The 12,358-nt window shown below is 41.8% G+C and overlaps 3 protein-coding genes and 1 long non-coding RNA gene across 4 annotated transcripts; 1 reads left to right on the forward strand and 3 right to left on the reverse strand.

The window, feature by feature from the left end:
* Nucleotides 1-12: 12 nt before the first annotated feature.
* On the reverse strand, nt 13-896 carry LOC138913373 (uncharacterized). Its single transcript, XR_011419077.1, has 2 exons — nt 837-896; nt 13-762 (listed from the first exon to the last, which is right to left on the reverse strand). It is a non-coding gene; the product is annotated as an uncharacterized lncRNA (long non-coding RNA).
* Nucleotides 218-980, forward strand: LOC108065494 (uncharacterized). The gene is made up of 2 exons (XM_017153497.3): nt 218-351; nt 413-980. The coding sequence occupies exons 1-2, from the start codon at nt 331-333 to the stop codon at nt 851-853; spliced, it is 462 nt and encodes a 153-aa protein (XP_017008986.2). The 5' UTR covers nt 218-330; the 3' UTR covers nt 854-980.
* Nucleotides 981-1,044: 64 nt separating this feature from the next.
* On the reverse strand, nt 1,045-2,662 carry Sce (E3 ubiquitin-protein ligase Sce). Its single transcript, XM_017154142.3, has 2 exons — nt 1,274-2,662; nt 1,045-1,215 (listed from the first exon to the last, which is right to left on the reverse strand). The coding sequence occupies exons 1-2, from the start codon at nt 2,528-2,530 to the stop codon at nt 1,171-1,173; spliced, it is 1,302 nt and encodes a 433-aa protein (XP_017009631.2). The 5' UTR covers nt 2,531-2,662; the 3' UTR covers nt 1,045-1,170.
* A 5,331-nt stretch (nt 2,663-7,993) lies between these two features.
* On the reverse strand, nt 7,994-10,342 carry LOC108065901 (uncharacterized). The gene is made up of 4 exons (XM_017154163.3): nt 10,132-10,342; nt 9,094-10,077; nt 8,316-8,432; nt 7,994-8,262 (listed from the first exon to the last, which is right to left on the reverse strand). Exons 1-4 carry the CDS (start codon nt 10,227-10,229, stop codon nt 8,160-8,162), a joined length of 1,302 nt encoding a protein of 433 aa, XP_017009652.2. The 5' UTR covers nt 10,230-10,342; the 3' UTR covers nt 7,994-8,159.
* Between the last annotated feature and the right edge of the window lie 2,016 nt (nt 10,343-12,358).

Here is a 12,358-nt window from a genome sequence, read left to right on the forward strand (position 1 = left end):
ATAACCAATTCGGAACAGTCACAAAATCAAAATATTTATTGGTTAAATATGGATCCATATTGTTAATGCTATCTTGGAAACAAAAACGTTCAGTAATCGGTTAGGAACGCATATCAAATAGGTCTTTTCCGGGAAATCGCCATAAACGTTTATAGAAATATACGAAATGCATTTCAAATAAATATACGATCCATGAAGTGATTGATAAAACCTGGACCTTTACCATTCTTTGTTGATAATGCAATCTTGGTTATAAAAGCATTCCGAAAAAGGTAATTCACAGTCATTATTGAAGTCGTCGCCAGTGAATCCGCATCAAAAACATTCGCAATGGCTTCCTATTCGTACAAAGTAGGTAAATCCAGACCAACAAAAAAGGACTAAAAATAATAAGCCATTGAATACTAAACAGAACAGGGCCCAGGAAATGATCAAGTGCTTTTGCGGCTGCTCAGATATCTCAGTGGCGGATGTCCTGCGGATTCAAGATCTGTTTGGAAGGGTTAAGGACACTCTAGCGAACAAGCTGGCCGCCAAGCTATTTCGCCAATTCATGGAGCAAAGACGTCGCGGCGATAAGAATGAAACCCAGCAGTACCTGGACATCTACGAGAAGTGCGTTCAACTTGAAGCGCAGCCCATTGTCACCCCTGAAGATTTTAACGAGCTAAGCAAGTTGGGTCTTCCCCGTGATTTAGAAAAGGATCTGAAGGACAACCGGATGGAAATCAATCAATGTCTGATCCGAATCCAGGTCAAATGCTGCAACGAAATTGAGGCGAGTGACGATTTTCACGATTTCAAATTGGCAATTGCCAAGAAATTGAAATGCGTACCGGAGGAAATGAAGTAGTCCGTTGGTCTGTTAATAGCAGGGACCGTAAATAATCGTTATTTGAGATTTTTACTTTAAAAGGCCTACTGAAATTTGTACACGTTTGAATCAACAATTTAAAACTAAATATCACAGTAGTCTTTTTAAAATAAAAATCTCAAATAACGATCCCTGGTTAATAGATTAGATTATCCCTGGAAACTTTCAACTTTTACTTACAATCAAATATATATTTTGTTTTATAATGAATGCTTTATATACGTGTCAAGCTCTACATCTAGAAATATTTCCAGTACAGAAATAAACGCCCTAAAACTAAACACCTGCCGTACTGCTTAGGTTTTCTTCCACGAGTAATACATTTCCATGGGCTTGTTTACCTGGATAAAGATTAGTAAGATGATTAGTAAGATTCAGATTGGAAAACTATAGACTTACCTTCCAGAACTTATCGTTGACCTGATGCAGCGTTTGGTTGCCATTCAGGATGACCAGTTGCTGCGGCTGCGGCGCCACGTAGATGCAGAAGTTGAGCAGGCGACAGGCCTCCGGCAGATCGGCGCCTAGATCGAGTGTTAGCCGCATGGCCAGATACTTACTGAGATGATCGACGGTGGCATTCGCTGTGGTCTTTATGTATCGCACGCAATTCTCCTTGAGTGCCCGTATTAGCTGGTTATCCGCCGACATTTCCGTGGGATGTGGCTTGAAAACGAGCTCAATTTCATCGTTGATCCCCAGCTCGCCATTGCCCTCGCCTTCGGTATCGATATTGGAGTCGCCCTCGGTGCGGCAGTCCATCTGGGAGTCGGACTCGGACTCCTCGGACCTTTCCGAGGTCAGCACCGACATGGCGCGCTTGGGTTTCGAACTGCTCGAGTTGGAGGGCACCGGCGATGGGGTGCTCCGCATCGAGGGCGGATTGGAGGCGTCGTCTACCTGCATCCGTGTGGCCGAAGTGCTGGCGCCGCCACCGGAATTAACCGACGACGAGGGCGCCGCATTGGAGGCGCTGGTTATAGCCGAGGCGGCCGAAGTGCCCGAGTGACCGGGATCCCGGTTCTCGCGATCTATGCTGTTCGTATTGCTGTTGCTGTCGTTGGAGGCCGTGTCGTGGACATGCATTTGATTAGAGGCATTGCGGGCAACGGCGGCGGGGGCACCTGGAGCAGGAGGTGCTGCTGTTACCGTAGGAGCACCATTAGCATTACCACCTCCTCCTCCCTTGGTGCGAAATCTTTGCGGCCTGTTCTGCGACTGCAGCTTGATGCCCTCGTTAATCGAGTTGACCAGCGCCTGCTGCGACTGCGTCTGGTTGAACTTGGCCATCACCTTCTCCTGGATGGCCTCGTACTCCTCGCGACTGGGGTAGATCTTCGAGATGAGCAGGTCGAAGTTGGGATCGGCGCGCAGGGAGCGCTTGGAGACGAGCTTCTTGCGGCAGGTGGGGCACTCCTTGTTGCCGGAACGCAGGGCGGTCACAATGCAGTCGGAGCAGAAGCGATGCAGGCACTCCTTCGTGGTCATCGTCTTCTTCAGCATGTCCAAACAGATGGGACACATGAGTTCGCTGTGGAGGCTCCGCGGGGAGACCGCAATCTCCGTGCTGTCCGTGATCACCTCCTGCGGCTTGCGCTGCAGCTCGTACAGCGACAGCTCCCACGTCTTGTTCGGCGCCGGGTCCAGCGAGGTCATTTTCACACCAATTCTGAGGCTTTTCGATACACAAACACGCTTTTCTTTCTCAATTTTCGCTGAAATTTTCCAAATTGGCCTGCAGTATGACCGTCGCTCGGCTGTTTGGTAAAACCACCACCGTGGAGGGTCGAACTGGAAATACTGTTGGTATTTTATTTTGGTATTTTTAGATTTTAGTACAAAGTTGGCGCGCACATTTGAAATATTTAGATCTTGTAAAGAACAAATTATAAACAGTTTAACAAAAAAAAAAATATTCCCAAAATTATCATTAAAAAATTGTATTTGAAATGGAAAAAAAGTGTGTAAATTCTCACACATATTAAACTTTTAGATGTAATTTTAATTATATTAATTTATTACACACTTACAAATTTATAGATTAATTTTCGAAAACTAGCATAACAATCTCGCGGCTTTATCAAAACAATTTGTTCTTTATAGTGTTTTTAGAAACAGTAGTTAAAAGACGTCGCATTAAAGTGAAAATATTCGATTAGACACGTAGGATTGCATAATTTTAGGCCCATAGATTTGTTATTTCTCTGTAAAACTGTAGCAAAAAAATGGTTAAAAAGCACGCTCTACAATTTTACAAGTTTTTTGAAAAGATTACTAAAAGCTATTTAAAATTCTGATTTGCAGTGGCGTTAACTACCATGGCCAATAAAATGGAGCCCAGTGTTTAATATGGATCCGCCAGATCCTTTTCGGTTGACACGCTGTCAACACCTCAATTTCCACGATTTCTTGCGGCTGTCAATCAAGGCGTCTGCGGGCATTTACCGGATCCAGCCAAATATGGCTTAAATGCAGAATTGCCGTTAGCTAAATTGCAACCGAATGGGATTCTCTGTGTGACGCTGTGTGGGGCCAACGAGAATAGAAAATAGAGAATTCAGAATGCAGAATGCAGTCGGTTGGTAATTGAATTAGAGGCACTTGGGAGACTCCTCCAGTCTGCATGCCCGATGACAATGACCCTTGGAGCGGTGAGCATTCCATTACTTTTGGATCGCTTCGGTTAGGTAAGGTTAGGTTCGGATCCGATCGGATTGGATCGCGTGCTGTTGAGGTTTCCCAAGCCAAAAGGTTTTCCCTGGCGGCCCCGACTCACCTGTCACATTCGACTAAGAAATGCGCATGTGCGGCGGGAGTGACGTGGCAAATAAAATAAACCATAGGCAAATGCCGACGACGCCGCCGTTTGAACGAGCGGTGAAATTGCTGGACATGCCTGGCATGGCCAACAATAAAAAAACGGGGAAAAAAAGGGTAAATAAATAAATATGTAGAAAGAAATACAGTTGTCATATCCCAAAGGCGCAGGCGTTGCCACTTTCGAATTCCTCATTAGATCGCCCAGCTAATTATCGTGCTTGGAAGGCGTGGCTGATTTTCGCTCACCCTACCACCAAATTGCTGCCTCATGGCAGCGGTAATTGCAGCATCTATATATGCACTCAGGAAAATATATCATACCAATACAATGTTCTAGTTTTCAAAAACTAAGGATTTAAACCAAAAACATTTTTTTGCGATTTTAAATTGGATAAATATAAGCCCACAATTAAAAGATTGAATGTTTTGACTCACTTTTCAAAAAAATTGATTTTTTGACCAATTTTTGAATTTGGTATTTATTTATTCTACACTTTTACCAAACATTTTCAACTTGGGGAACAGGAAAAGAATTATTTTGCATTTTTAAAAGGCGTGCCTTCATTCTTGTTTGCAAAAAATTGTCAAAAAGAAATTATTTCGGATTATTTTGTTATTTTGGAAGGAATAAAGGGATTAGGATTTTTGACAAATAATACTCCTGTTTGCAAATTTGTAAACTTTAGAAAACTAGTGAATTATGCAGGAAATGTAAAAAAAATATTTTTTCTAGTTTTTCCAAGTGCATTTCAGTATTAGCCTATGCCCGGCAATTTTCAACTTATCGAGGTTATCCACCGCGGCACCTGACCAGCAGAACCGCCTGAGCCACCGAGCCACCGCACCACTTGAACTTGTGCACCCACACGACGCTTGCGGATCGTTGCTGTCCTCGATTCGCCGGGTTCACGACCCACATGGCTGCCTCTGCCTCTCCAGAACTGGGTCCCCAGCTTTCTTGAATGATCCGATGCCCAGCACAGCCAGCTTTTCCATCCAAGCCAACGTTTATTGACATTAATCATTTGCGGCAGCTTGCGGAAATTTGCAAGTACATGGTATAGGTATACCTAGCAGGTACTTCTGGGAAATGGAAATGGAAATGATTGCCTCTCAGCACACTTTTTTTATGGCAGCTTTATGGGGAAGGTGGTTTACTTTACGGCCAAGAGGCCAGGTTTTCCGATTCCGAATCCAACGGGCGAAAAAAAGGAGGCAAAACCAAAGTTTCTCTATTCCATTTTCTTTGATTCTTTTCTTATTTTTTGAGGGCATGCTGTTCTTTTTTTGACTATTCAATCATATTTTTTGGCAGACCGGAAGGAAGCAGACGCCATTTTGCTTTTGTTGTTCGTTGTCTGCGCCATTTTGTTGGGCTTTTTGTACAGTTTTTCAGTAAGTTCATGTCTGCGAATTTGCAGCCATTGTTCGCATTTAAAGTGAAAGTTGTGCTCTGTTATAGAACGAGCCAAGCTGACCAGCCAGTAACTACGAATGCCTAATTGGGCTTAACGAGCTGAACTCGAGGTGGGCGTTGATTTTGATGTTGGCTTGTTACAGGGAAAGCAATCTGATTGAGCAGAACACTTTAAAATTTAATTTAGAATCTATTACTGGAGTTTTTCAATTGAAAATAATTTCAGTCAAAAGGGATGAGTTTTACGACTTAAGAATTCGCGTTATATACCCAAATTTTAAATTAAGGTAAAAAAAATTTCGGAAATTGGAAATTCGCGTTTCATACCAAAATGTTCAATAAAAGTTAACAAAAGAGTTTTGGAACTTAAGATTAATCGTGTCAAATATCAAAATGTTCAATTAAAGTAGAAAAAAAAGTTTTCGAACTTAAGAATTCGGTTTTCATACCAAAAATTTCCAGAAAAATTAAAAAAAGTTGGTAATTGAATTCTGTACTTCCCAAAAATACAAAATGTATATCAATATCACACAGGAAGATATTGACTTAAAGATAGTAATTTGTAAATTTATCCAAAAAATAGATAATGAATATTTGAAATCATTTCTTGTAGTGTACTGGTTAAAGTGAGCATGGCCCGAAATTGTGAGTAGACCGCAACATGCCACTTAGCCCCGAACCCCAAATCAATGATGGGCCTGGATATGGAGTGCTATGCCATGAGAATGGAAGTTACGAATTCCAGGCCAGATTCAGACAGTTAGAATGTCACCCACACACTCGCACTTACACACACGCGAGTGCCCACCTGGAATTGCAATTGCAATCTGTTAACTTGTCCAAAACAAAGGCTGCCACTTCCCAAAACCAAAGCCAAAAGCAAAATGAGAACCAAAAGCAATGCCACTCATAGCCAACAATTGACAATAACAAGCAGGCGGCGTCCACCCAATTTTCAACCCAAACCGTTGGATATTCTTTCGGTGGATTGCAGGGAGTGCTGGAAGTGGTGGACCACTGAAGTGGCTCGGCAACACAACATCATCGATAACAACCACTGAAACAGCAGCCGCACAATTGGAGTTCTTCAATTGCCCACTGTCCAAATATTGCCAGAGATCCCGAGAACGTAGCGCATTGTTTGCTCGTTATTATGGACGTGCAGAGAAAAAAATTCGATATGAAATGGTGTCATTTCTACCATATTTCATATCAATAAAAAGACGATATGATTAATGTCAAATCTATGATGCAAACATATCAACTTGATATTTTATCATTTCATAAATACCAACTTTAGTATTTTTTGAACCAATATTAATCTTTATTAATATCAAAATTATATAAATAACTTGATCTTTAAAAAATATTAAATTAACCTCTTCATATCAATCCGATCTTTTGTTAATTTGTTTTCTGTGTGGCTCCTGATGGGAACCTGACCTGGGATTGGGTTTAAGGATTGGTATGGGTTTCGGGTTCCTTTGTCTTTGGCCGCTGATACATACCATAAATAAATCTCAATTAAACTGCAACCCCTTTTTGCCGCGGGGGCGTTTCCCATGGTCCCGTGGTAATCAATCAGTGGACCCGGCTACTCCCAAGTTTCCAAGTTACCATGGGATGTCACAGATGTCTCCGCGCATTCACACCCCAAACTCTCCAGGTCCTAACTTTTCGGCTGCCACTCTTTATTCTTTTCTATGCCACGCCATGCGGCACTTGCATGTTTATTATTTGGCCTGGCTTTTAAAAGCCGGTCCCGATCTGCAGACTGGACACAGTCCATACAAAGAGTGGTAAGAAATGTAGGAGGGGCAGGGGTTCGAACCTGGCCAAGTCGCGACGACGTCACAGTCGTTAGGCGTGACTTTTGTTATTGTTGTTTGTTGCTTTTTGCATACCGTCGGAAAAATGGGTAAATATGGTTAGGGGAGCGGGTTGGGTTGGGGGAATGGGAACGTAAACAAAAAGCCGAACTCTAAACTCGAAGTCGAAGCCACTCCACGAATAACCAAAGGCGGAGAAGAAAGAAACCAGAATGGTTCTGCAAACATTGATTCCTGGATACTCTATTGTTTAAAAAAGGGGTGCAACAGAAACAGAAATTCTAAAAGTATGCAATAATATATTCCTTAGAAATAAGTGCAATGGATATTTTTTACAGTACCTTTTTAATCTTGTTTAAAATTTTTGGGATTCGAAAGCATGTATACTTCCGTATAAAAGTATGCAATAATATATTTCCGAAAAGAAAGTGCAATGGATATTTTTTACAGTATGCTTTTAGACACCTTTATACGTAATTTTTAATTTCATTCCAATAGTTTTAAGATATTAGTTAGATTTCTTTTAATATCTCACTGTTTTTAACCAATTAAGTACTTAGAAAATAAAAGTACAATATTTACTACTTAGGATCTTATCAATAACCCTAAATTAACCAAGAGAGTTTTAGAAACAAGTGTAATTTTTTAGAAAATACTGGCAATGCCTATTTGCATACCAATTTCCAAAACAATTCCAAATGGTTTTTCGGATGAGGTTTCTTTCCGGGAACCCAAGTGATTGTACCAAACTGGGGTCAAACCAATGCGGTTAGTCGTTAGTCATGATGGTTAGTTGCAGCACCCAGCTGAAATGCCCGAATCCCCTTGGTATTTTCGTTCTGTTTCTGTGGCATAAACGGCGACGACGACCGTCCCGCTTCATTCAGTCTTTGGCGAGATTTTATCGTGTGCGGACGTGTCTGCGGCTGACTTGCGAACTTCGAAGTCCGAATAACGAATGTCGGATTCCGAATTCCGAAATTAAAAAACTATTCACGCGATTTTAGATGCAGTTTTTCCACATTTGGCGCCACAACGAAAATACTTTGAGACTGTGATTCGATTGCAATATAATTTAAATTACCATTCAGCATATTACATGCTATAAGTGCCACACAAAAAACACACAAAGTTCATCGGGATGAGGAGTCCAAGCTGGATGAGAACGGCGACCTGGCTGCTGGGGTAAGTTTGCAGGATTAGGACCTTGGGTTCCTCTCTAACTGCGTCTCAGGGTCCAGCGTGCTCGCTCCTTTTTCGTTTGCGTGGCCATTTCCAGACTGCCCTTCGTCTCCTTTACTTCGGTTTGGGTTGCTTTGTTTCTGAAGGGGAAGGAAAATAAATAGGGATCGGATGAGAGTCATGAGTCACCTACTCGCTGGTCACCCGGTTCCTCTTGCGATGCATGTGCATCTGCAGACCACAGCGCCTGCACTTCATCGTCGAGTTCCTCGAGGGTCCGGTGGCCAACATCATCGCCTTACTACGGATTCTGTGGATGGAAGGCTTTTAGTTGGCCGGTAAATCAGCTTCGACGCAGATATTTTATTGTTATTTGCTTGGCAAAGTTACGCTGCAGAACTCTTACACATATCTCAAGAATTTCGTACTGCATGGAGCCATATTTTTGTCTCAACTTTGGGTATTCCTTTTACAATGAATTTAAGAACTAAGGTGTGCTGATTTTTATGAGTCTGACATTAAACACATTCCCTACTTAGCATTCATAAAGGGAGAAATAAACTTATTTATAGAAAAAGGATTTAAAAAATATTTCATGGGCTTAGGTCCAATATAGCTTATCATCGTAATCGCAGGAGGAATAAATAAATTCATGTGAACAACAGTTGTGCTTAAGTGAATGAATGAATAAAATAATGAATGCAGCAGGACCATTTTGTTAAATTTTTGTTGTTTGTTAAAAAATTAAAAAGAAAAAATCAAAACAAAAAATTGTGTGAGTAAATTCAAACGAGCTGGGAATGCTCTCCTTCTCTTCCCTAGAATATAATTATTAGATCTCCTATCCAAGATTCCCCTATAAGATTCCCCTAAAAAATAGTAAAGCAGACCTTTAAAAATGTGTGTATCTACGGATCGTCTTTTATTTGAATGCATTTTTATAGCACACCTTTTAGTCAACACATCCCTACCTTTTAATCCTGAACTGCAGATCCGAATTCAGATGGAGTTCCTTATTCTCCGCTTCGGGTGGTAATTTCTCCTTTGCTGCATTATCTCCGATCTGATTGGGGGGCACTGGAGTCAATGGTTCCAAGGACGCCTCCCTGGGCAGATCCTTCTCCACTCGCCGCTTCTTCGCTTCCAGCAGGATGAGATCCACCAGTTGGTTGACCGAGTTGAGAACTTCGTTGTGGATAAGATCGTTCTGGTTCCTGATGGAGTCGTGGATAAGATATAGAGCCGCCAGATGGGGCTTAATTAGCTCCTCTTCGTCGTCGTAGGTCTGGGTTTCCGCCTCCTGCGAATCGATTTCCGTTAGGACAGCGACATTGGTACAGTGAAGCTCCGTTTGGGTGCTCAGAGAGGCGGTGTTAAGTTTGGTTTGAGATGCAGTGCTTTTGAAGCTAAAATGCGACTGGGTAAAACGACTTTGCATCGTCTGCTTCTCTGTTTGACTCCCCAGCGATTGCTGGCCGGGATTGAAGGTCTGCTGATCCCGGGAAATAAACTGGATCAGATCGGAGGTATCCACCTGGCTGCTGATCCACTCCTGGATCAACGTTTGACTGGCCGTGCTATCCAGTTCAATTTCTGTGCCCACTGCTGCACTGGCGAACTGCTGGATGGGATTCAGGGTTTGCTGTTCCCTGGAAATAATACAGATTAAATCCGAGGTATCCACCTGGCTGCTGGTCCACTCCTGGTGGGGCGTCTGACTGGCACTGCTCTCCAGTTGGAGAAACTCGGAACCCACTGCTATGGAGTTATGGGGAACCTTTTGGGTCTGGGTAAACCCATCCTCCCGGGTGATGAGACCACTTCCTCTATACCACATCCGTTGCAGAAAACGACGACGCTTTTGTAACCTTATATTAAAGGAGGATGTTCCTCGAACTCGCTTCACCTTGCGAATGATAAGCTTTCCCTTCTGCAGCTCGTAGTGAACCAGGTAACTAAGGTGATCACTTGATAAGAAGGTATCCTAACTACCTGATCCCAAAACTCACCTTACTTTCCCGCATTTGAATCGCTTGTGCCGACGTATGACACCTTTTGGACTCATAGACATGGACACCAATAGCAATTCCTTCAGATCGAAGCGCATTTTGAATCTTATTTCCTATGATAGATACCCCTCTTCAATAATTATACAACGTACAATTTTGAAATGAACCTTTTCTGTACAAAATTTTCCTAGCAGTGTGAGTTACTGAATAATAAATCCAGAATTATCCAAGGTGCTGCGATGTGATGTTTGCTGGCTTTTTACCAAAATTTTCACACGAAACGAAACCCTTTTCGAAACTTGGTCTTCAAAGAGCCCACAACACGCAACCTCATGTTGTATATCCTACTATATATATATCTTGTATGGCTGCGGGCTCCTTTGTGCTGGCAATTCATTAATAATTCAAAAATGCCGCATATGTTCAGCAGCAGGACAACAAAAAATAAAAAAGGTATAAATAAAAAAAATGCATTCACTTATTCTGCAATTTATCAATACCGAGTTAACATGAAAATGGCCACAAAAACCACAGCGCAGACACAGAGGACACAAAGGAGTAGGAGCTACCCGCCTGGGGTGTTTGTTTGGCTTGTATTGGCAGGGATTTTGGAATGGGAATTGGGATGGTACAGGAACGGTATAGGGGGAACTCCAGACTATACACCAAAAAAATCCGTAGCTTAACTTTTAATACTCGTTGTAATAAAATTATACTACATGTTGTATACAAATGTGTTGTTAGTTGAATAATAGAATATAATCTTTAATCTGTACTCTGTACTCTGTAGTATTTATTTAATACTAGATATTCTAAAGTTTACTTATTGTAGGTTAAAATCTATACCAAAAGTATCATTTTAATGCTTCCAAAACAATTATTTCAAGTCTTATCTTATTAAGATGTTTTTGAAACTAAATAGTTTAAAAATGTGGTATTAGTTGAATACTAAATATTATAATAGCTGAACTCTAAAGTATTGATTTCATATAACATATTTAAAAAGTTTATTTTTAGTAGATTAAATTCTATACCAAAAGTTTAATTTCAATACTTCCGAAGGTATTGAATATAGTCTCATCTTATCAAGATATTTTCTAAACTAAATAATTTAGAATAATTGTAAGAATAGTTTACTTTCTTTGATCATTTTTTTTCGGTGCATCAGCAGCAACAGCAGCAACAGCAGCATGTGGTGGCCAGTTGCTAAGTACGTGTTGATTTGGGCGCTTTCGATTGGGCTCCCATGGATTTGCAATCCACAAAATCGATTGGCCCCCATTCCCGTCCATCAGTTCTCCATGCTCAGTTCTCCATCTCCAGATCCTCTGCTCCTGACTGGCCTCTAATCCCGCCCGGGGGCACAGTTTCCCTGCCTGTCTTGCACTCGAAATTTATGCAGCTTCTTCGGCTTCTAAGGTTTTTTGTTCTTTTTTTGCATGCATTATGTTTTTTTTTCTTTTCTTTTTTTTTTAGCTTGGAGGCTAAGACTTGGCTCAGAATGCCGGGCACGTCGACTGGCCCACGGTTACATTTATTGCATAAAACCCAGCCAATTTCCATGATAATTTGTAACGAGCGCCGGACCGCCAATGGGGTTATATATACACTATGGGAAGTCCAGCTTAGTCGGTCAATAGCATTTGACAAAGGCGATATGGTATCGATCTCAAGATGTGATGAAAGTCCAGCAATATAATCATATTATGTGGCTTTCTAAGCCTGGGTATCGGTGATGGTAATAGCAACACCCCCGAAGATAGCGATATGTGTGCAGGTTCTAATGCTCCCATGGCTCTTGAATTTCCCAGTACTTTTCCCCCTTTTCCCCCCGGAAAAAACCCCTGTAATTGTACGTGCTTATTTGCATTTTTATCTGCTTTGTTTTCCGCTTTCTTCCTTATTATTACTTGACACTCGAGCAGCGACGGCAAGTAGTTTTCAGTGGTTTTCAGTTTCACATCGAGGCAGGGGCAACATCTATTTAAAGTTGAGGAGTTGGCTTACATGAAGGCTAAACCTCGACTCCTCGAAATTAAGACCTCGGGGCATCTCACCTGTCAAAGCGAGTGCCGCCAGAACGACCCTGAACTCGGGGACCCTGAAAACCTGGAAGCCCTGAACCCCCGTGGGTTCCCAATCAAAGCAGCCTAATCCCTTATAGAATTTCGCACATAAAAGCTAGCTATGTTAGCCATAAAACGATGGCCATTAAAGCTGTTGTTTC

This window comes from Drosophila takahashii, chromosome 3R (assembly GCF_030179915.1).
Source record: "Drosophila takahashii strain IR98-3 E-12201 chromosome 3R, DtakHiC1v2, whole genome shotgun sequence".
Classification (NCBI taxonomy): Eukaryota; Metazoa; Arthropoda; class Insecta; order Diptera; family Drosophilidae; genus Drosophila; species Drosophila takahashii.

Coding starts and splice junctions, on each gene's coding strand:
- LOC108065901 (XM_017154163.3), bottom strand. CDS start 10,229: ATGCGCTTCGATCTGAAGGAATTGCTATTGGTGTCCATGTCTATGAGT. Junction 10,078..10,131: donor TTCAAATGCGGGAAAGTAAG/GTGAGTTTTGGG, acceptor TGATCACCTTAG/TTACCTGGTTCACTACGAGC. Junction 8,433..9,093: donor CTGCAGTTCAGGATTAAAAG/GTAGGGATGTGT, acceptor TTCCATCCACAG/AATCCGTAGTAAGGCGATGA.
- LOC108065494 (XM_017153497.3), top strand. CDS start 331: ATGGCTTCCTATTCGTACAAA. Junction 352..412: donor TGGCTTCCTATTCGTACAAA/GTAGGTAAATCC, acceptor AATACTAAACAG/AACAGGGCCCAGGAAATGAT.
- Sce (XM_017154142.3), bottom strand. CDS start 2,530: ATGACCTCGCTGGACCCGGCGCCGAACAAGACGTGGGAGCTGTCGCTG. Junction 1,216..1,273: donor TCAACGATAAGTTCTGGAAG/GTAAGTCTATAG, acceptor ATCTTTATCCAG/GTAAACAAGCCCATGGAAAT.